We start from the raw sequence: 24,336 nt of genomic DNA on the forward strand, positions 1-24,336 counted from the left end.
TTTTTTTTTTTTTTTTTTTTTTTTTTAATGCAAAGGAAGATAACTATAAAATAGATTTCAAAACAAACTTGATTTAGCATGCTAGGCCACTTTTTATGTGATGGGCCACATAACCTTCACAAGCTTTCATAATACTAGTGCTTACCCACTGTTTTATATGCTAGCTAATAAATTGTTAATGTTCTTAGCTCATCTAGTTCTTATATGTAACTCTTTCATATTTGCTAGCAAACATCAGGAGGCATTAAAAATACATCCTTGTGAATCACAGTCACCCATGTCAGCATTTCAGTGGAGAAAATTGTGAGGAAAAAATAAATTATTAATTATTGAGGAAAGACAGTCTTGGCATAATCTCATGGCCCAAATATTGAGGCATACTTTATGAACTCAGTAACTTTTCAAAACATGCAAACAGCACTCTAGTGTCCTGAACTGACATGTGGAAGCAAGACTCACTGGGCATAAAATCTAGTCAAGGACACAGCAGCATCACAAGAGGGGTGATCTGAGCAGATGCAAGTCAAGGCTACATGAGTGCAAGTCCAGGCTGCATGGCTGCAGAGCCCAAGTTATCAGAAATACACATTACATTGGCTGTAACAATGGCTCCTACTATGCACATGATGCTCTGCCATACCAGACCCCCTATCAAAGCAGTTTTTATCTGCTGTAAATGTGTATAAACCCTGGTACTTTTGTTTTCAGTCAGAGTTCACATCAACAGAGGGATGAACCTACCTGGTGCTGCGCAGTCTCCTGCTGCTACAAAAATAAACTACTTCTGCCTGACCTGAATCTGCAAAACCAGGCTGTGTTGATGCAATGATGCTACACTCCATGCTGTCACCCTTAATATTTCTATATTTGGTTTGCTATAAAGAGGAACAGATCTGAACAGTAAACTAAAACAAACACAGCTGCACCTAAATTGGCTTTATGGTCATTTCCACTACATGAATACTTAAAGTGTTTGTTGTCATTTGTCTTAAGAAAGAGGAAATTTGTATTTTAGGTATTTTATGATCCAAAGGCAGTGTTTTCTGCAAATTCATGCCTAACATTTAGCTACACAAACATTTATAAATGTTAAAAGGACAAAAATAATCCACATCTATAAGAAGAAGATCTACACATTGGTTCTTTCCTCATCATCTTCCTATACTCTCAACATTCCTTTTTCACACAAGCACAGATATCATACATCTTTCTCACTGATGTAACTTTATGGGAAAAACATGCAATGTCTTTTTGCAGATGATACTGCCACAGCTATTTAGTGAAACAACTGCAATAACTATATTCGGAAACAGTCATGAAATACTGAAGATCTAATTTTATACTTTTTTTTTTTTTTTAAAGTAGTTTATATTAGAACTAATGTTTCTGAAGGCATCTTCTTCAGCCTAAATATGGACATGAAAATGTGAGATACTGTGTAACTGTTAGTGAATTAAAAAGAAAATAATAGACTTAGACTTAGATTAGACTTCTTACCAGAAGTAATGATAAAAGCACATCATCATAATTCTTATTCCCCCCCAAAAAACCTAAAATACTTTAATAAAATTCCCAGTGCTTCCTATTTCTCTTCACAGTAAGATGTGGATAATTTCACCTTCCTTTAGCTGTAGATGAAGTAGTAATCTAGTTTAAGATAGTTGTCTATGCTTTTTTTCTCTAGAAGACTGATACATTTCTGCATCAGAATACAATGAGTCATCCATAATATTTCAAACAACTGCTTAAGGATGGAATACAATGCATATCGAACTGCCTTTTTTCATTGATCAGAAAAGGTGCATACATATTTGACTTATAAATGAAACATAGTTTCTAGAAAGCTAAAACTAAGGTAAATGAATGTCACTAGATTTTTTTGTTAAAATCTTTCTGGAAATTATAATAATTTTGAATAAAGAATGAACTCAAAACTCAGTTTCTTTTCTCTAATAGTATTATATGTTTCCATAAATATCAGTAGATTTTCACTGGATTAAAAGTTTTGGCAGCATTTCTTGACTGATTCAGACACTCCCACCCCAATCTTGGAATAGAAAGTTATTTCACTATTTTCTAATAAAGAAAATGCAAAATGTAACTTTTATAAAGTAACAAATATCCTCTAATACCTTTGTTGTTATCCATTCCTCCAACAGCATAAAGTGTTCCAACTGTAGATTTTCTAGGTTTAGTTCTTGGACTTTGCATAAGAGTTCTTCTCTCTGGTAAAAGATGGTATTTCATGGCTTCCAGAATAAGCTTCTGGCATTCTAGGTCATCCTTAAAAAGTGCATGGTTTTCTAGGTCAGCCAATATCTGTGAATGACATGATCATGAATCAAAAATGCTAGAAATTTCTAGAAAAAAACAATACCATACATTGAGAGAAGATCACAAAGTAGATGTTGTAACTGAACCACTTCATTGGATTAGAGGGGTTTGCAGGGATATTTTTCTTGGAGGAGGGACAGTAAACATTTAGTTGATTTTTAAAAGACTAAGCAACTTTTAGATCACTGTTTCACCATACCATAAGATCAATCTTATTACTCTTACTGAAAACACTGAAGAAAATTAAGTATTCTTTTGCAGGCTACAGCTTGACTTATTTTTAATGGTTTCCAACCTAACAGTGAAAGGATCCAGAACACATCTCTTTGCAAGCACCTTGAATGTGCAGTCATATAGCATAACAACATTCTACAGTAATACTTTCCAGGACCATCCCTTATTTCTAAAACCAAACCAAAACAAAAATTCTCTAACAGCAAAAAACCACAATGTAAACCAAACCAAACCCAAACAAAACCCAGGAGAAATTGCTTGTGCAAGTTTTGAATCTATTGTTTTGCTATATGATTAGCAAAATTAAGGATTAATAATCCAAATAATGTAACTATCTTTACAATTGGCATCACAACTATAATCAGTAGTTACCAAAACAGATGCTCAGTGCATACAGCTGAAAAAAAATATTATGTTTTCAAGGAAGAAGGCTACAAGTTGCAAATGTTGTGTTTGATTCACTTGCCCGTATGTACATATCCATTGGTTTTTGAGATAGTGAAAAATCACCCTGTAAGTTTTCAAGCTCCCATTGGACTAATCAACCTGGCCTAACCTCATAGCTGATCCAGCTGTGAGCAGGAGGTTGGACTAAAGACCCCCTGAGGTTTTCTCCCGCTTGAATGATTCTGTGATATCACTGATGTCAAGCCAGAAGAGTGCAACGCTTATGAAGGTTTTGTGCCATATCTGCCAGACCTATGGAGACATCTCAGATACCCTAAGGCATCAGAATTCAGACAAACTCTCAGTGTTTATGTTTAGGCAATTGAGTACTACCTCTAGATGCTGACCCCTATATTCTGCTGACTACCAAATTAGAGCAGGTTTTAATTGCATATGGCAGCATATCTATACAGTCTGGTAGATTTTCAGATGTCATCTAAAATCTTCCATCTACCTGGGAGAGCCAGACATTTTCACAGAAGTGGCCGAAGGCCAGGAAGCAGGCCAGCGACTGTGAAAAGATGTCTCCCTCACAGACACAAACTTATGCAAACTGTTTTGCAGTTGCCAAAACACAGGTAGCTATATTCCTTTTAAAGAATCACAGATATTTCATCTGGCCTTCAATGGCTGCTGAAGAATGCATGAATGTCCTTTGTCAATCTGTCAGCCTTTTGCAGATAACACAAAATATTAACTGCTTGTACAATGTAGACAGCAGACTCCTGCTCCTGATTTCAGGCATCAGTCATGAAATAAACCTATTCAGGACCAAAGAAAGACATTACACACTGCAGTATTTCAACTGGTGATCCAGAACTCTTATTTTACATGGCTGATGACCTAACAGACAATAAACCTGCCTATTAAAAGAAATGAATAGGGAGGTTATCTAGCCTAGATAAAATATGTCTCTAACTCATCTCCATCTCCAAGTCATCTCCACATCCAAGTCTCCATTAGTCAGTCTAGGGAGAAAAATATATTTTCAGATCTTTAGTAATTCCCCTTAATATTCCCCCAATGTCCAACTTTCAGATAAAGGACATTGTGAGGTGAATGTCTTTTCTGTGCATTTTATAATTCTCAAGAGCCTTATCTTCCATGAACTAGTTCAATCTTCATTTGAACTCATGTAAATTTGTTTCATCCAAAATATGGTTTCACAACCAATTCGGCCTATGACTTGCTGCATATGAAGTTTTACCTCCCTCTGTTTGCTTCAGTCCCAGCTCCTGTTGTTTCATTTGTTTTAAGTCAATTTGTTTAATTAATTTCTTTCTTTCAGTGCCTGCTAAATCTTCTATTGAAAGAGAAAATGAATAACTGGAGCCCTGCCATACCAAGTTCCTTATAATACTCTAGACTTCAGTCATATTGTCCATTAGTTGTCTGTTTTCTAGACTGAGAAACCCTCATTTAATTAATTATTGCTCATATGAAAGAAGATTCATATCTTTTATCACCCTTATTGTCTTTTTCAGAATATTTCAGTTTTGTTGGATTCTTTTTGTGAAAGAAGCAGAACTGCACACATGGTAAACTGTGAACTTTTGTGGTGATATAATGATGTGCTCTGCTTTGTTGTCTTTTCTAATAACTTGTAAATTTTGGTTATGTCTTTTTGACTACTACAGATCTTGAACAGACTATTCCAGAAATTCCTATTTTGTAGACCCAAAATTTCACTCTTGAATAGAAGTGGCCAATCCAGAACCTGTGATTTTAAATTTGAAGTTAAGGATTGATTTGTCTTTTTTTGTTTGGTGTGTTTGTGGTTCTTTTTTTGTTTGGTTGGGTTTTGTTTTGTTTTGTTTTGTTTTTTAATTTATTTGCTTATATTTTATTATTATTCTTTGTCCTCCAGGTGTATTATATTAAATTTATTTACTTTAAAATTGTAGAAATACGGTTATTAGGAATTGTGAGTGGGTTAAATGGTACTCAAATCTTCTGTATTGCAAATTAGAACATCACCTTTAATATATACACAAAAGCTATGTGGCAATGCAGAAAGATCACTATAAGAGTAGTAAGATTTGTGCTATTAACAATCATGGACTTTTCAGAGTGAAGGATGACTTCATCTGTCATTTATCTCTAACTTGAGTACTTGTAGTCCATGGGGAAGTTGGTAAAATTTCTTGTATCTGGAAAGTTTGATTCTCTTATTAAACTGTAGAACAACCTAAATTGAGGAGACTATGAATTGCTGTGGAAGACTGGGTATTTCATTATTTTCTGTTCTAACACAAATTCTATATATTACAGCTGAAGAAATTAAAGGACTTTAAAAAATATATTTCAATTTAATTACAGCTAGCTGCCTGAATCAGCCAGACTATGAGGTGTCCTCCAGGGGCTTATCATGAATGAGAAAACTTGTGGATACTATGAGTCACACTGATGTTCAATGAAGTTCTAGGCAAAACCGGATAAAATCCAGTTTACATTATTTAAGCCTTAGCACAATTCATAATTTTAAGCTGACTGTTGTGCCCTGAAAACCTCTGGCACATTTCAGATGGCAGTACACATCATGTTTGGTTCTGCCCAAATTCCTGGATATGTGTTAGCATAAAATATCCAAATATCAATACCATGAAAGAGAAAAAAAAAAAAAAAAAAAAAAAAAAAAAAGGAGAAGGGAAAAGATAAAGTAGAAAGAGATACAGAATGGTAAAAAGAGCCCTCATCACAAATTAATTGAACTAGTTTCAGGGAGAAGTAATGAGACTAAAAGTGAAAAAATTTAGCATACGAAAACTAGCAATACAGACAAAGTCCCTAGGTTTATAGTAAACACTAGATTTTACATTAGGAAGTATTTGTTTACAGAGAGGTTGGTCGTCACTGGAACAGGTTTCCTGAGAGATGATTAATGCCCCAAGTCTGTCAGTGTTTAAGAGGCATTTGGACAATGCCCTTAATAATATGCTTTAACATTTAGTCAGCCATGGATGGGTCAGGCAGTTAACTATGTGATCACTGTAGGTCCCTTCCAACAGAAATATTCTATTCTATTCTATGCTATGCTATGCTACATTTTCCTATATAATATAATACAAAGGAAACCATGGGATTTATTAATTTGTACAAGGGTGCATAAATAGTAAACTTACAATATCTTAAATGTAGCAATCCTAATATTCATGTGTTCTGAGGATGTGAAAGTAAATGCTATAATGAATATGTGCTATATCACAAATGTACAGTTAAGAAAGCTAAACCAAATATAAAATTTTTTTTGGTCACTAAGCCTATGGACTAAACACAATTATGTTCTTCTAACACTTAAGATACAGGAAAGTTAAAAGAAAGAAAATGTGAAAGCCAAAAGACAGCTATGTTCCTTGATAATGTTTTCACAAAACATAAACTGAAGATGGTCCAGGTTAATAATTTTATGTGAATGTTTGCACATAGATTAGGCATCAACCACAAACTATTCCACAATAATAGAAGCAAAAGCAAATGTATGCAAGGAAAAGACTGATAAGATACAAAGGGGCTAAAATTGTATGTATCAATATATTTTGGGGACTTCAAATATCTTTCATGATCTCTGAATAAACTGCTGTCAGTGTGACAAATCTGGATTAATGTAACAACAAATGAAGGGATGAGGCCTGAAGTTTTTCCTCCTAAACAATAATGAATGGTTCATATGCTTTCTTTCATTTAGGCAGATTACATTTTCAAAAATTGTCATATCAGCTTCCTATGTCTGGTGGAACAAGTATTTTTCTCATCTTTCATGAAAATGAGGTATAGAAGTTCCTTAATATATTTGTTTTTCAAAACTATATTTGCTATTATTTTCTAATAAAATGACAGTATCCATCATATTCATTTTTATAAATGTGCATGATTGTTTTATTAAGAAACTATGGAAATATCTTTGAAACAGCAGAAGAATAATAAATACCTGACTGGAAAATAAAGAGTAATACTGAGATCAGCTAATATGAATTCAGTCTCAGAGAGATGTTACAGAAAAGATTTGAAATTAAATCTTCTGCTCTTTTCAATTTGTCACAAATTCTCATTCTAGAATCTTCCTAGCATATATATATATATATATATATATATATATAATTTTAAACTAATTAGTTTCTACTGATCTACATACTCCAAGGACATATTCATTTGACCACAGAAATTCAGTACGAGGGAGTCAATATCATGCATATAATTATCTCATATTGAAGGTTTACTCCTCAGAAACACTTGCCTCTATCTAGATTTTGACAAGAAAAAGCTTCTTTTAGAAAAACAAGTTCACTAAACAGGCATTAAGGTCAGCTTAAACCAATGTATACTTCTATCTATAGTGCTTTGGCTGAGGGCTCAAGATGCTGGGTTGTCAAAAGTCTCATTAAAGCGGTATGAGACACAGGCAGAACAACAAGACACATGCAAAACCAGCAAGGAGCATTGTCCTGTCCCAAAATTCTGAGATTTCATTCACCAACCACAAATAAAGGTTCTTTCTGATTAGAATTCATCACAGAAATTAAAAGCAAAACAAAGCAAAACTTTAAAAGCAGATAGAAACCTGTGTTCATTCCTCTCAAAAAAAAAAAAAAAATTACTCAATGGCTAAATCATTAAAAACGTTTTTTGTCAAAAAAAACCCCAAACAACTAAATATATAAAAAAGTGACAGTATAAGTAAAAAAAAAAAAAAATCTTATGGAATAAAACATATTATTCCAAGGCCTATTCTCAACTGCAAAGGTATGGAAAAAAATAATTTTTAGAACAATATTCATTCCTCCCTCCTACCCACTTATTTTAGGATGTGAGCTGACTTTTGCTAAACTCCGTATTTCTTAATGTCCTAATGGCTAAACTCTGTGAGTGAGGGGGAAAAAAAAAAGCAAGGTTGAAATTAAAGCTACTGTTTAAATAACAAAAGTAATATAAAGCTGTTTCATAATGTCTAAATTTTAATAATTGGCTTCAGTTATTGAAATTTAGACATTATGAAACAGCTTCCTCTCCATAGTTATCTTTCCTTATTATATCAAAATAATCAATATGTTTTTATTAAATCAGGATGCACTTGATCAGGAAATTCAGTTAATAAGGATGTTTCCCTGGAAACCATATTATGTTCAGCTTGCTCTTCCATGGCTATGACATACTTCATTAACAGAGAAGCGCATCTAACACTAAATTAAGATTTCAGAGTTTTGTAACACATAGAAATTCACAGAGCTGTTACTTCTCAAAAGACCCATGTCAGTGCTCCTTCAGACCAATCCTTCTTACAAACCTTCCAGCATTGCCAGAACTTCTCAGACTGAGAATTTTAGTAACTTTGTGTCATCATGCTTCTCATTTTTCCTAGTTAAAACCACCACCAAGTTCCTTCTCAGCTGCATTTCTAAATTATTTTCAACACAATGCTGCAGAAAGCAGGCATGCTTCCACTCAGTGAAGCACGTTCATTTTGAGATCTGGAGTGAAAAGTATTCAAGTACTGCCAAAAGGAAAGTCAAGTCTACTGAGCACAAAAGGAGAAGTTTGGTACTGCTACACCGATTGACAGCGGGTACACCATGGGACTGCACCCTTATTGCTGCCTGCCTTGCTGTCACCCTTGGCTGGCTCGCTCCCTCCCACCCTCCCTTAGCATCTCTCCTTTTGCTGCTTATTGATACACCTCCCCCAGCCCCTCTTTTATCCCATCATTTTGCAGCAATGATCCTGGTGAGAGTATTAGAGATTTGATGAGCTGATTTGAAAGATATAGAGTTAAATCTCAGTTATTCTACATAAATTATCATCTGAGAGATGGGATGAGTCCCAGTCTCCCCTGTTGGACGTGTGGCATCTAGGATGAAATTCAGCAACTACTAGGGAAAAAGAGGATACCACCTGCCTGGGAAGGAAAAAAACCACCCTCACCTCTCCTGCATCCCATTCTTGGAATAGACTACAAGATAAAGGAAGAGCTAGAGAACTGTCTCACCAGAACTTTCATAGTATTCTCATCTTTCTGGCACAGAACATGCCCTGGTTATTACAGTAGAGCTTCCTACCTAGTGAAAAATGTGAGATATGACAATATTCACTCAGTCAGGGTGAATTAAATCTCAAATTCCACCACCTTACTATGTGCCTCAGACACAGGAATTACCCAAAAGGGGAGATGAGGAAACATCACAGCATTCCTACCATTAAAAAGAAAAAATTGGATATTTCCTGCAGGACAGGTGTCAGGGCGATAAAACTGAACAAAGTGAGAAAGTAAGGATTTCCTGCATGCCAAAGTAAGATACTAAGCACATGAAAAAATTTTTATCTTATTTTTTCCAAGTGATAGTTCCTGCCAAAAGGGGTACAAAATCATTCAAAATTATGCTTTATGTGGTCTGTATCTGCCCATATCTATTTATTGTGATTTTGAATCTTGAATAGTCCTTTAACAACACGTGTTCTACACCCTGAATAATATTAAGTTTAATATCTGAACATATTAATTTTATCATAGACAGAAAGCAACTTCCACTTGTCTAAAAATTATCCCAATATTTATATGCATTCTCCCTGTAGTAAACCCTGAAGAGTACTGTGCCCTCAGAAACTTACATTCCAATGTTATGCAGAACACAGGATTAGCCACATGTTAATAGCATTAATAATCATAACAGAAGAACAAAAAGCTTAAAATATTTTAAATGAACTGTGAATAAATGAAATGTGGATTTTTATGGCACATGTTGTTTTAACAAACCCCATGAGTCTCCTTGATCCAAAATGTATCTGAAGTCACTTGACAACCCTGAGCCAGAGAAACATATTACCATATGAAACAAAAATCTGAAGAAGGAATGACCTAAAGTTTCCATATTGAATGGTTTTCAGAAGAGGTATTTGATTAGCCATCATTGTCCTTTTATGAGTCTTCTTCCATGCAAAGATTTGTTACGGCTGTTTATTGATGATCATAGTAATGGAGCTACCAGGGAAGAATAAAGGCTCCTGAAATGTAAGGTCATGATTGTTCTTTGTACAGGGTAAAATGAAAAGCAAATAAAGGGTTTGTATAAATTCCTGGAAAGTATAAAAAAAAAAAAGTGGTTTAAAGCTTTCTTTAAAAGAAGTTCTCAGCCCACTTTCAAAGTCTTACTATGCTCTAGCTGTTAGGAAACACAGTGCATCATTGGACAAAACTACAATTAGAAAAATCTTTTATCTGTCTAAAGCTGGAAGGAGAAGTCATTATTCCTACATCATTGTATTGGTATATGAATGGAAGTCCCTCAGTTGCCTAACATGGTGAAAGGAATAAATTATTTGTCACTTTGTATTTTCTGTCTGTAAGACAACTGCAATTAATGCCTGTAAATACTACTGTAACTGCAGATTTTGACTTAGCTGTTATTCGCATTAAAACTGTATATACCCATTTTAAGAAAAATCAGTTAGGCTATTTATGCTCCACTGCAAACATGAAAAAAAAAAAAAAAAGTCTCCACAAACTGCTACTTTTTTTTTACAAACGCAATAATTTCTGAGCTACTTCTATTGGATACAAACTCTCTTGTTATAAAGACTAGTTGTTTAATAATGTTTAAACTTCATATCCTTATTTTAAAACTTTTGAACCTATGTGATAAACAAAACAGTGAGCGAATTACAATTTTGTTTCATCTTAAGAGATTGTTGAAATGCTTTGTTTTCAAAAAAATTATGCAGACTTCCTTAAGAGAGCTGAACATCAGCTCTGACATGATCAGCAATTGTCATTTACATTATTCATAGGTAAATTGATCTTGGAGACCATGTGTTTCAGGACAACTCGGTAATGATTGTAAATAGTTTTCTTATTTCTTTTTCCAAGAACAGCCTGATGTCAAATTATTTCCACTTAAATTAGAGTTTACAGGCTGAAACAAAAGTATACTGAGCTAATATTAAGAGCATACCAAATGGATCGACTTCTGTATGAATGTATTTGGTCTTGCATCAATTAATTCAGGATTCTGCCTGAACGAATATATCCATGTCTACTCTGGGATTAAAGTGATGTTGTATACAAACAAGATCTTTGGTTTAGTCTATAGGTCTTGGATAGACATCAGCCATTACTAAAAACATAAATAAAATTGTTGGCAAATAATTTAAGTTATAATCTCACTAAGAAGTTTTAAAGCAGGAATAATAGGGTTTCACTTAAATTGTGAATTTATATTATTATAAATCTTGTTTAAAACTATCTAGAAAAGAATGAATGCTGCTTGTCATAATCTCAGTAATAAAGCCTTTTAACTAACTATTTTCCAGAAATGACAGAAGGTTTGTGAAGGATTCTTAATTAAAAGTCCATAAGATTCAGAAATTAAACAGCATAACAAAGCTTTTGCCTGTTTTCTGGGAGGCACGATAGATTTTGCTCAAATCGATTTGATTTTCTGATGCAGAGTCCTAATTTTCAATTTAGATTAACACATTCCAGATTATTCTCAAACCTCACTATATTAAATTGTATCCTAAATCATTTTATCTACTTAGTGTTGAAATGTATAGTAGGAAAATAATACTGAAAATTCTGAAAATAAATATAATATGGACAGAGAAAACTCAGACTTAGCATTTACTACAAGGAAGTATGACGTTACAAGCAATTTTGAGTTAGCCAGTTACCAATTAGAATTCACAAACAGGCATTTTTTTCAGAGGTCATGTACGTTTTTCACATTTATGGTGATTATCTACCAGGCATTACAAGGAGATTCAAACTAATTATTTGACTCCCTGACATATACCCAAGAACAAAAGTGTACATGCAATCACTCTTTGTGGGGCACAAAAAAATGCATGAGTAGGCTTTCAATGACAAGAGATACAACACCAAAAATTCTCAAACTCTGCCTGTCTAGTTTCCCTTGTATATCAAATTAAAATACGTTATCTTCCTTTTTTACGACCTCTTTCATAGACAAAGCCACACAGCCCTGAAAACACTTACATAATACTTCATGTATTATAAAAAAAGAGAGTACTAATAATGAATTATTTTCTCTGAGAGAGAAAACATTTTCTATGAAAGAAAAGAACATTCAAATTAACAGTTTCTGAGTTTTGGGCTGATCTTTTCAGAATCAAAAACTTTTTATAAAACATGGTGGTTTTCTTCCTGTAGAAAATATATACCAGTTCTTTATATATTTTCTTACTTCTCCCATTTCAGCTGAAAATTTACAGCTTATTTTGCAGCCAGTTTCTCCAATCTTAAACACCCTTACTGCATAGTTTTTGTATGAAGGTGCTTACATGCTTGAATAAAAGCATCTCTGAATCAAGAATTCTCCAATCCTATCGGTTAGTTTTAAAATATTTTTTTTTTCCTTGGTCCAAGGCAAAAAATGACAGATAATTATGATTAACTACAGAAAGGTACCGGGGAATGAAATTAAAGTCTATTTCAGTTCTTTCAATTTCAATTTAATTTTTGCTTTCACAGCAAGAATTGAATTTCCTGCTCAACATCTGTACTTGAAAATATTTAAGTAAGAAATAACTATGTCTCTCTTGACAATGCAAGATATTAATTTAAATGCCTGCATTAGAGCTTCGAATGTTCTCTACTAATAATATTAACTATTCTCAAATAAAATGAGCAAGATATTTCGGTAATCAGTAATATTTTCTAACAAGGAAAAATACACAACATTTTTTTTATACATGACATATTAATTATTTGTTACAAAACATACTGAGACAACAGGAATGAGAAGAGCAGCATCTTTGCACTGTTTATGTGAAAAAAATTGAAAGTATTTTTGGCTATTGATTAAGCATGCATTACTATCATGTTTAAGAATTACATTCAGAGAACAATATAGTAAAAAAACCACCTTTAAAATTTAGATTAAAATTTAGAACAGTGCCTAGAAAAATACATCAGCAATTATATATTAATTTGAAAATTAGTCCAGTTTTATACATAAACAATTCTGTATAACAGAAGGTACAACTTCAGGAATTTACTACAAATATATTTTACCAATTCTTTTAACTCTTACTTTTAAATTAATGTATTCTGAAAGGAAACACAAAATATATTGCCGTCTTTTTTTTTTTTTTTTTTAACTAATTTTTGTATGTTAAGCATGATACACCAATTTTCTACATTTTGTACTAAGGAATTACCAACAGTGTCATTCTTTATCCAGATCCCGATTTGCAAATAGATTTTAACTAATGTAGTTTAAAAGACTTAAACATTCCTTCACTCTCTTGAGTATTTTAAAAAATACAACAGTTGTTGTCTTTTCTGGAATACTAAATGTAGACATCACAAAGTCACAAACTGATCATGTATGGAGCTAAAGGTTAAGCTCCATTTCTAAATCTCATTTTATCCAACTGAACCATAGCAATATTACTTTTTTGTAGACATTCTTGCTTTGCTAGAAATTGAATGATGAGCTAAATCCAACATAATCATCTGCTTTACTCACTTGACTGTTTTGTAATTAGGGGCCTTAAATTGAAATTTAAAAAAAAAGCGTACACCTAATTTATCTTTTGAGCTTTTACTTGTTTTATAACATTTTAATTTAGTGTGCTAGAAATGAAATAATTAAATATATTTGCAATTCATAATTTCTCAATTGAGCATGTCTCATTTTGTTTTCTACCATTTTCTTTCAGCTCATTGAACATTCTGGATCTGTTTGGATTTTTTTTTTTTTTCCTTCATGTTTAATTAATGATTTCAGTAAGCCTGTTTTAGCTCAGAGATTATTTCTAGGCATTTTTATGTAGTAACACAAATATTCAGTATATAAAATTCAATATTTGTGTTGCTCAGGGACTAAATTACTCATCATGTGTGAGTTAGTCAAGCCAGCTGCTCAACCAACGCACAAATCCCTCAGATTTCTTTTTTCTCAGTGAAAGGTTATTTTCTCCTCAGCAATAAGATGCAGCAGACTTAAGGATCTTTAAGAAACTCTAGACCAGTTTTTTCTTGAAACATACAGCTAATAATTTCTATTACAAATAACTTGCATTAAGATTTACTGCTCAGACATACAGACTTTCATTAGTCTGTAAGTCTGTGATCTGAGTATGCATGCAGGTGATAATAAATTGCAAGGAGATCAATCACATAGCAACAATAGTGACGGTCTTGGACTGGAATTTTGGGAAGAAACCTAATTGTGTTTTCTATCTAACAACTGAACTCTGACATATACTAAGCTGGTATTTTTTGATGATTACAGTCACTGGCAAAGGAAACGTGTTCAGTGGTTAATTGATTTGTAATTCTGACTTTTTTGCCACATATTAAAAATAATTTCAGATTCAGAACTAATTTTAAACCGGCTTTCTACCTTTCAGTTATAATGCCGAGTCTTCCCTAACCCTTCCCCACATCAGGGTACAAAACCCAAACCAAAACAAAAAGAATATAGCATGGTTGAAGTTTGTTTTCCTTAAACTATCATTAGGTTACCAAACTAAATATATTAGATAAACAAATAATCACACACACACATTTTCTGAGATTTTACATTTGATATAAAAAAGAAGAAACTGGATTTTCTTCCCCCACTCTCTTGAATAAACTAAGTTATGGGATTGCAATATTCATTGGTAGCATCTGTGGTAAGTAATTAAACTGTGGTGTTTAAACCACTTTCACAACATTAACACTTCCCCAAAGCTTATGACTTAATGAGCCCATTTATTAAAATCTTCAATATTATTTTCTATAAGTGGTCCCTTGTTATCTTTTATCACACTGTTCAAACTTTAATTTTAAATTTATTTGTAAATATGCCCACACTTTTCTGGCACACATACTGACCTCTGCTGGACTACTAGTACTATTGGGTCTATCTTTGAAACTGGTACTAATCTGACCAATTTACTTATCACCCTAATGAGTTACTGATTCAAATGTTATTCTGTTTGGAGAAACAGTAATTTTTTTACACACTCAGATTCTCCCTCTAGTGATATCTTTTCACAAAGATTTTCTCAATCTATATATTTTACATAGTGGCTGAAATAAGGGGTGAAAAATCTGATGTAAGCTTTCTACACACCTAAAAATATTGATGCGGTGCTCTACATTTAACCTTATCACACTAGGCTCACTCTCCAGTAAATGAAGAAAAAAATCTTTATTTCAAGATAAGTCCCTTCTCAACGTAAATACTTATGTTAGATATTTACTTTCTAGATATCTAAATTTAGGTGAGATGAAACCCTTTTACAGTACCTTGTTTCTTCTCTAATCGAGGAAAAAAAATAATATAATAATTATGAGACATTCATACTTTCAAATAATGTTAAAATACTACATAATAAATAAGAAAAGTTCTAGAGGTAAAATTGCACTCATAAGGAAGATGAACAAAAAAATAGTGTTAAAGAAAGAAAAAACAATGCCCCAACACTAGAAGCAACAAAAGACTGTGCTATTACAAAATATTGTTATTGTCTGGTCTCCTTTGGTTCAAAGGCAGATGTTTTTATTTGAAGCTCTTCTGATTCTTTTTTTTTTTATTCTTTTTTTTTTTTTTTCTTTTTTTTCCTTCTGGAAGTGATAAATCAAATAGTAGATTATGTAAAAGAATGACAGATGCCAACAAATGGAACACAGATGTTGTTCAGTCAATAACAGGTAATAGCCTACATTTGAAAATTACTGTTTTTATTTTATTTTTAACTGTAGCTACGTGTTAACTGAAGTTAACTCTAGTCTACCAAAATATGTGTAATTTTCATGAAACTCCTATAAGAGAGTAAGTACAAACAAATTTAATACAGAAGAAGCATCTTTTCCTTAAATAATGTTCTTCTGTTTCAAATACAATCTCCATGTCTTAGAAACAGGCAAAATGGATGGATAAGAAAACCTCACACAGAAAGAGAACTGTCTATTTAAACACCTTTTCCATGTAGTATATTTCAAGGATAAATATTACAAATGTCTAATATGAAGAATTCTTCTAGTACATATGTAGTGTCTGAAATGTTGATGGCTCAACTAGAACTAGAGAAGAAAAGGTTTCTGATTATGTGTTTTTCTATAATGCATAATCAATTTAAGGGAGAAAGAAGGATGCAGTAAAACAGCACTACACTGCAAAAATAGGGACATAACATTAGGAAAGGGAAGTCCAACCCATCTCTTAGATGTCTCATTACCATTTTTCCAGGAAGACCATTCAAAATATTCCATTGTACCAGTCTAAGCATCTGTAATACCCTTTTCCTTCCTTCTTTAGTGAAAAGGCACAGATTTCAAGTGATGTCAAGAGCAATAATAATTTCTGTTTTTAAAAATGCCTGTTGTTAACACTTGTTGAGAGCAATGATTGATCTTTGCCTTTGCTACCTTCAACGAGTTATGTTTGCATGACCTCTGGAGGCATCATCTATGGAACACGAACAACTAGCTGAAAATCTTGCCATATAGAAGGATAGTTTAATCTTTGTTAGGGTTAACTCTCACACTGTTACTGTCCTGATAAGCTGGTTACTCTAAAGCTAGCTTAGATACTTCTACACTAAATTACAGAAATCTTTACTGATCTGGATAATGGGGCAGAGTATACCCTCAGTAAATTTCCTGATGACACCAAACTGGGAGAAGTGGCTGATAGTGATGAGAGGGTTGTTCTGCTATCCAGAAGAACCTTAACAGTCTAGAGAAATGGACTGACAGGAACCTCATGAAGTTCAACAAGGACAACTGGAAAGTCCTGCAGCTAGGGAGGAACAACCTCAAACATCAGTATATGCTGAGGGCCACCCAGCTGGAAAGCAACTTGGCAGAAAATGACCTGGCATCCTGGTGAACACGAAGTCAAACATCTTGCTCTTATGAGGAAAAGCTGAGAGAGCTGGGACAGCTCAGCATAGAGAAGAGAGGGTTCTTATCAATCTGGCTCTTCTCAATGGTACCCAGTGACAGAATCAGAGGCAATGGGCACAAACTGAAATAAGGGGGTTCCACCTAAACATCAGGAAACATTTTTTTTTTTTTACTGTGAGAGTCACTGAACGCTGGCACAGGTTGCCCAGGGATGTTGCGGACTCTCCCTACTTGGAGATATTCAGAAGCTGTCTGGACGTGGTCCTGGGCAACTGGCTCTAGATGGCCCTGCTTGAGCACAGGGGTCAGATGAGATGACCTCCAGAGGCCCATTCCTACCTCAACCATTCTGTGATTCTGTGATTATAAGTAGAAAATAAGAATAGTTTTCATTAAATAGATATGGAAGTGTAATACATTATAACAATGTAAACTTAGATATCTAAGTGTGACACAGACAGTCAAGGTTTCAAGGTAATTAAGTGTGCAATGTAAGCTGTGCCTTCCAGGGACTGTACAGCAGGCTGTTCTCCAGATAGTTACTACATAGCTCCTGAGCAGGCAAGCTGAAACTTATCCACTGACAGATTTTAATGTCTCTCTGGTTTGGGGGTGTTTGTGGCCCACACTGAAAGGTCTTGCTACCCTGTAAATCACAACAGAACTGTTAAGTCTGCAGGAAGTTTGTTTTTATCTTATGACAAAACATCTATCTCCAATTTCATTGTTGGCTTCATTAATCAAAACAGAGCCCACTACTACATGATAAATTCCACAAAATCATTTCAAAATCCAGTAGCACTGGATTTTTGCTATTATTGCCACTCATGAGCAAAGTATATTACTGGAGAATGAAACAACAGTTACATGTATGACAACTGTATGTAACATATACATTATATACAGTGTAGTTTGAATCTAATGGTAATTGTCATACTTGTAGATTAAAACATAGCCAGGACAGGTCTAAGGGGAACAGGTATGTGAGAAAGTATTCAAAACAAGTTTCTAAAAGTGGTTAGCAACTTGCACTCTTCTTAGGAACATAAACTACACTGGTAGACTTTTAATAGTGCTTAGTACCTATCCATTTTCATAAAAAACTGCCATGAGCAGCTGGGTGTTAAGCATGTTGGCAAGTCTCAGCATATCAAGCAGATGCTGAAATTTATGGAAATTTTCATTGCTGAGATCCATGCAAGTTATTATGATGGTTATCTCTATGATTAAAAAAATCACTGTAGACAGAGTTTGAACTGGAAAATTACATGAGGTACACCACTGTTATTTGATCCACTCCCATTGCATTTATTTTTAATAGTTTTGTTGAATATACAGGATTTTCAGATATGAGTTATAATATCCTGACATCCCAATCAGTTAAAATTTCTTGAAACAACTTGAAAAATACGTTGCCAAAGAGGATGACTGAATAACCACACACACAGAGCAATTTATGCAACAATCAGATATAATCTACAATCTGACAGTCACTAAAACAGAAGAAGATAGAAAGGTACCAAATAATGACTATAAATAATATGTCCTTGTAAAAACATAAACAAGAAGCAAAATATGCCTTCTCAAAACTAAAGACATTTTATGCAGATAAAACTCTGTTACACATTTAACTGTGCACTGAAAATGGTGCTGTTTTGAAGGTCAAGGAAAGATATACTCATTTATATGACTAGAAGTTATAATTATCTTGGACAATATAATGTATGTATCAATAAAGATGTGTTTTCACATGGACACTATATATTCTAATGGGGACATTCATGAGAAAAAAAAGGTTTCACAAATAACTGCATAGATTAAGCAACAGAAGTAGAATATTTTTTATTCTAAAAACATTGTTCTTAACCTTTAGCAATGCAGAATTAAACAAAAAGAGAGGCAAAGTTTTTGGTTGTGGTTTTTTGTTTGTTTGTTTTTTGTTTTTTGTTTTTCTAGTCATAATCATTCCCCAATAATTTAATGACCATGCGCAAAAGTGATTTACCTAGTGAAGATCCACTCTTCCACTAAAAAAAAATTTACCCTAAGATATTTAGTAGCAAGCCATAAGGTCAGTATGTAATGAGACACTGAATAAGAAGTCACATAAGTTGCCTGTGTATAGGATAAAGTAATAGTATTATAGCATTGTTGACACAACTTTTTATCTGAACAGCATTTCACGACAGCTTCAAAGCACTGATGATACTTTACCGATATTTACTAAACTTTACTCATAGAAAACCGTATTTGGAAATGAAGGTCACACAGAACTGTGTTGAATGGTTATAAATTTCACTGTTTACAAATTTTCACACTGTCACTTAGCTACACAAGAAATACCAGCCATATTGACAGGACTTTTGGACAATTCCAAATTTAGCTATAAGATAAAATAAGATCCCTTTGGATCATGTCTGCACACTGCATTGAACTATGACATTTTTCTTCAATAAAATATCAGCTGACAAAATATGTCAGTCATAAGATATTCATATGACAGTCAGAGAAATTATTACAAAAATAGAAATAAAGTTAGATTTACTGCATGATCTATATAAAAAAAGTAGAGAAATGGCAGCATATTCTGCCTGTACTGACTCTAATTAGCCAATTGCTGTTTCACAGGCAAATGAAATTTCAGGCACAAGTTTCTCCTATATTAATAAGCTAATAAAGGAAAATGCATATCATCCTAGAAGCTTTCCTGAAACCTCCTTTTTTATGGACTGAATGTAATTAATTTATTTTTATTTACTTGAAGATAAAATAAAAATTACGTTAAAAATTATTAATTAGAACTGTTGTCAAAATTCCTCACATTCCAGAATTTACTATTCTGATCGAGGTTGACATTCAGATCAGTGATTGACTTGCATAAACCCAAGCATTTAGCACCATTTGAATACATGATGTCTAAGAATCCACACATAGCTGGTAAATATGGCACTAGGTTTATATGGGAACACTTGCAGAAAATCTCTGGGAGCCAGGCAGCATAATAATCTATGGCACCTCTCAAATCAGCCCATGGGTTTGTTCCTCTGTGCTGGGAACTGCATTAGATCTTCACTGCCTACAGTGGAAGGTCAGGAATATAATTGATGTGGAGAAGCCTACACAGGCAGGTGAATAAAAACCTGTTATCTTCAGTCCTCTAACAGAATCACAGAATCATCAAGGTTGGAAAAGACCTTGAAGATCATCCAGTCCTCACACTGACAGTTCCCAACTACACCATATCCCTCAGCGCTATGTCAACCTGACTCTTAAACACCTCCAGGGATGGGGACTCCACCACTGCCCTGGGCAGCCCATTCCAACGCCTAACAACCTGTTCTGTAAAGAAACGCTTCCTAATACCCAGTCAGATGCAAGTTATTATCTCATGGCATCCAATTAATTTAGAAATGATTGAAAGAATTCACAAAGTGTTATAGGGGATGATAGAATATACACTCATACTTGGCTTTTACCCCATATCAGTAGATGACAACCACTCTAAAAAACCTAGAGCTCTAGTCAGGTGTGAATTTATGTCAGCTGCACTTCTTTAGTTATGTTAGAGATGGCTAGAGAACTGAAAAAGGTTCTCACTTCACATTATCAATCGTATTGCTCTGCAGCAGAGAGTTAGAGACTGACTGACATAGAGTGATACCCTCCACTTTTGCAAAGCAAAGGATCCTTCAGTTGTTTCAGCTAGCGCAATATATATTGAAAAGGTCAGAACTCGATGAACCTCAGTCTAACTACTGCCTGGTTAATTTTGTTTCTTAGCAGTACAGAAAAATACCTCTTTGCCAAATGCCAGCTGAGATGTTGAAGGAATTTACAAGTTTGCCCCACAATGTCAGTTATCCAGGATAGGATTTAAAGCGTTTCTACTAGATTATTATATGCAAATTCATATACACTTTTACAATCACACATGGTCAGATGCAGTGTGTGCATTCGGAGGAGATTTAGAGTCTTAGTATTTACTACAGATTCCCTACAACATCTCGTTATAAATAAGAACAGAACCCAGGTGGATCAGTTCCTTTTCTCTCCAGTGACTTAGGCATTTAAGTACTTAACTTTCTAAGGACTGGATTGTTTCTGCCCCTGGGAAAGAAACGTAATTTAGATGCCTATATTAGTTTCACTGAATCTGAGCCACAGTGCATTTAACACTCAAAGACTATGCATTATCCTGATGTGATTTGCAAGCCTTTGAAAATGGCATTATTAAAAGTTTTGAAGAGAGAAAGGCATTAATACCTATGCTTTACCCTACGCTGGTTTTTAGCTTTTGTAGTTAACCAATGATCTACTACTACAGTTGCAAAAACCATCCATTATAAACAGCACACTAGTGTGATACAATCTATCTTTAAGTTAACCATTTCTGAAAGTAAATATTTATGCTCTTTTTATCATGCAGGTCTTTGCTGGGAAAAATTCAAGCTTAACATCCTCATTCGTTACTACTCATGCTATTCTAGGCACTCAGTATCATGTGCTAACTCCTAACTCTTGCTTCTAAATTACTTCAGCAGCTCAACTGTTATTATCATCTTCTCACTCTTAAGAAACACCATAAAAATAATGCTTTGCCCAATAGAAGACACATACATTCTTGGCTTATGTTGTAGCCTCAGCTTTAACGGTACACTGTGTACAATCAGCAAACAAGCTTTTCATCTTACTAAATGTGATTATATCACTACTAAACAAAATAGGGCTAAGCAGAGGCTCAAACATGCTGATGAATTGCACTGAATGTTTCCAGGTACAGCTTGAGTCAGGGAACAGGAGATACAAGCATAGAAAAAACAACCATTGTGTTTTGGGAAAGGAGGAAGGAAAGGTAAGGAGAATTCAGTGACATAAATATAAACTCTTCTATGCTGTTTGTCTTCAGGGCCAGAAGTTAATTGTTTAGCTTCAACTGCAGACAAGGCTAGGCTTTTGCCTATATAGAATTAGCGAAGATTCAGATCAACTGGTTTGCTCCCTGAGCTGTGGGGATGGTAATCACTGTATCATGTGTCACGGGGAACGTAAACTTTAGATGATGGGTCAGGATAGTCATCAGGGAACTAGATGAGAATACCTTTAGCTATTCTAGCCAGACCTTAATGAGTATATCTTTCCACGAGTATAAATTATTACCTCTAACTAAAAGGTTCACAAGAACATTCTACTATAAAATAATGAAATAAATGCATATGTATATATGTATATATGTATGTGCATATGCATGTCTATGTGTACATATATCCATGCACCAATACATGCTGGGGGCCACCCAGCTGGAAAGCAGCATGGCAAAATGGGAGCCAGCAGTGTGCCCTTGTTCCAAAGAAGGCTAGTAGTGTTCTGGGCTGCATTAGACAAAGTACCGTCAGTAGGTCAAGGGAAGTAATCCTTTCCCTGTACTCAGCACTGGTGAGGCCAAACCTGGGGTGCTGTGTCCAGTTCTAGCTTCCTCAGTACAAGAGAGACATGGCCATACTGCAGAGAATTCAAGGAAGGATCACGACGCTGATGAAGGGACTGGAGCATCTCTCCTATGAGGAAAGGCTGAGAGAGCTGTCGAACCATCACAAACCATCAGCAGTGATTTTGCTTTTTTACATGTACTAATTCTGTCTGACTTTTAAAAATATTAAAATGGTTTTACTCAAATTTCATTTAAAAATACAGCTAAAAATTGAGGGCAACCATGGTACCTTTTAGCTACAAAAAGTAACTTCTTAAGAGTTTTTGAACAACAGACAAAATGTCAGCTTAATGATATTTTTTGTTTAACGTGTTTGTTAACTTACTCTCAGTGAAGAATGCTATTGAAAAACACAGAAAAATATTGATTACAATCTTGTAAATGCACAATTCAAGTACATAATCTAAAATACTTCTGCAATAAAAAGTTTTAAGGATCCCACCAAATTTTTACTCTCCCTGAATCCTTTGAGAGTGAATATGAACAGAAATTAATATACATTTTCTGTACAGAGCAACACAAAATATTTGGAATGCCTAGTGACACGAAGCAACTAAATTTTACCTATCAAAACATGAAATAATTTCCTACATTGGTCAAGCCACCAATCTTGAAGGAAGACTTGAATGAAGAAATACAAACAGGTTTAGCTGAGCAGATGGTTTCAGGCAAATTGAAGGAGTAAAATTAAAGTTCTATGGCAACATTGCAGGTTCTATTATTTCAGTTTCACAGTTTTAGTATGTTAACACTGATTGGCTTCTCCAAAATTCTTCTATTGAATTTTGAATTACATTGTTTGATATCCTATTACTCAAATCGGACTACATTGCCAACATAATTACCGCACCTTGAAAGTGAAATGAGTTATCATAAAATCTCAGGCTACAAATTTAAGCCTTCATTTTAAGAGGATCTCAGTACAATCTTTCCAATCTGTTAATAACTGCAGTCTATGATTTAATCTTTTTTAGTGAATTTAAAAATAAGGAACCAAACCCTTTTTTTCCTCAAAGGTCCAATGATTAGCTTTTAATTTTGACCTGGCTTCTGTCCAGAGAGCTCTTCAGTTAATTTTCAGTGCAATGAAAATGAAAGTGGTTTTTTTTCTGATTTATACTTGAGTATAAACCATAGCATGAAAAATTTCACCTTTTGATAATAAAAAATAAATTTTCACCTCCAGCTCTCAATAATTTTCTGCCGAAACTTTGTTATATCTTAATTTTTATTTGGAAACAATTTTTAAGTACATTATTGGCATTTTATCAAATATTTATATGATGTAGTACTCAATTATAGACAAGCACCAGTACATAAGGCTTAATTTTCAGGTTAAACTGAATAAAAACCACAGAGAATTCCCAGAAATATATCAGTCTAAACCCATTTTTGAAACACTTTACCGTTTTGAAACTGTTATTATTTTTATTCATATACTCTACCCAAGTGTTCTCTCTAAAATTTGGGCTTGAATCTGAAGAAAGAAGTTTTATGAGAAATTTTTCTAGAAGATACACAATGAAATTAAGTTTGAGGTTAACACAACTGTTTTAGGAGTTTATAGCTGGGTGTCAATGATGTTAGATACCACTGATACATGTTTACATTTGTGATGCTCATCTATCATCGGCAGAGGAAATCTAGAATTTAATTCATTTGCTAAACATGGGATATAGTGATACTTCAGATAACTGAAGGCATCCAGGATATTCTCATGAGTATGATGTATAACAAAGTGGACACAATTAAGTTGCATAATGAGGGACTTCAGTGCTCTTGGGGCATTAACCATTATGGGTTAGGGCTGCAGAGACACCAGAGGAAACCCAGAACCAGGCACTGTGGAGTGTGGATGTAGCTACTCAACTATACAGGAAATTGCCTTTAACACTATGGATAAAGAGCTACAACACACAGCTTGGCAATGTGGAGATCTGGTGTCTGATGGCTCTCTCTGTTTTTATTTTGCAGTTTCATA

The 24,336-nt window shown here is 34.1% G+C and overlaps 1 protein-coding gene across 1 annotated transcript in view; it reads right to left on the minus strand.

The window, feature by feature from the left end:
• The window catches only part of KLHL1 (kelch like family member 1), a 237,967-nt gene that overhangs the window by 136,721 nt on the left and 76,910 nt on the right, over positions 1-24,336 (minus strand). Inside the window, exon 5 of the mRNA XM_026867823.1 lies at positions 2,133-2,319. Within this exon, the coding sequence (XP_026723624.1) occupies positions 2,133-2,319 (187 nt within the window). The remainder of the gene's footprint in view (positions 1-2,132; positions 2,320-24,336) is intronic.

This window comes from Athene cunicularia (genome assembly GCF_003259725.1).
Source record: "Athene cunicularia isolate RWA chromosome 1 unlocalized genomic scaffold, athCun1 chr1_part1, whole genome shotgun sequence".
Taxonomy (NCBI): Eukaryota; Metazoa; Chordata; class Aves; order Strigiformes; family Strigidae; genus Athene; species Athene cunicularia.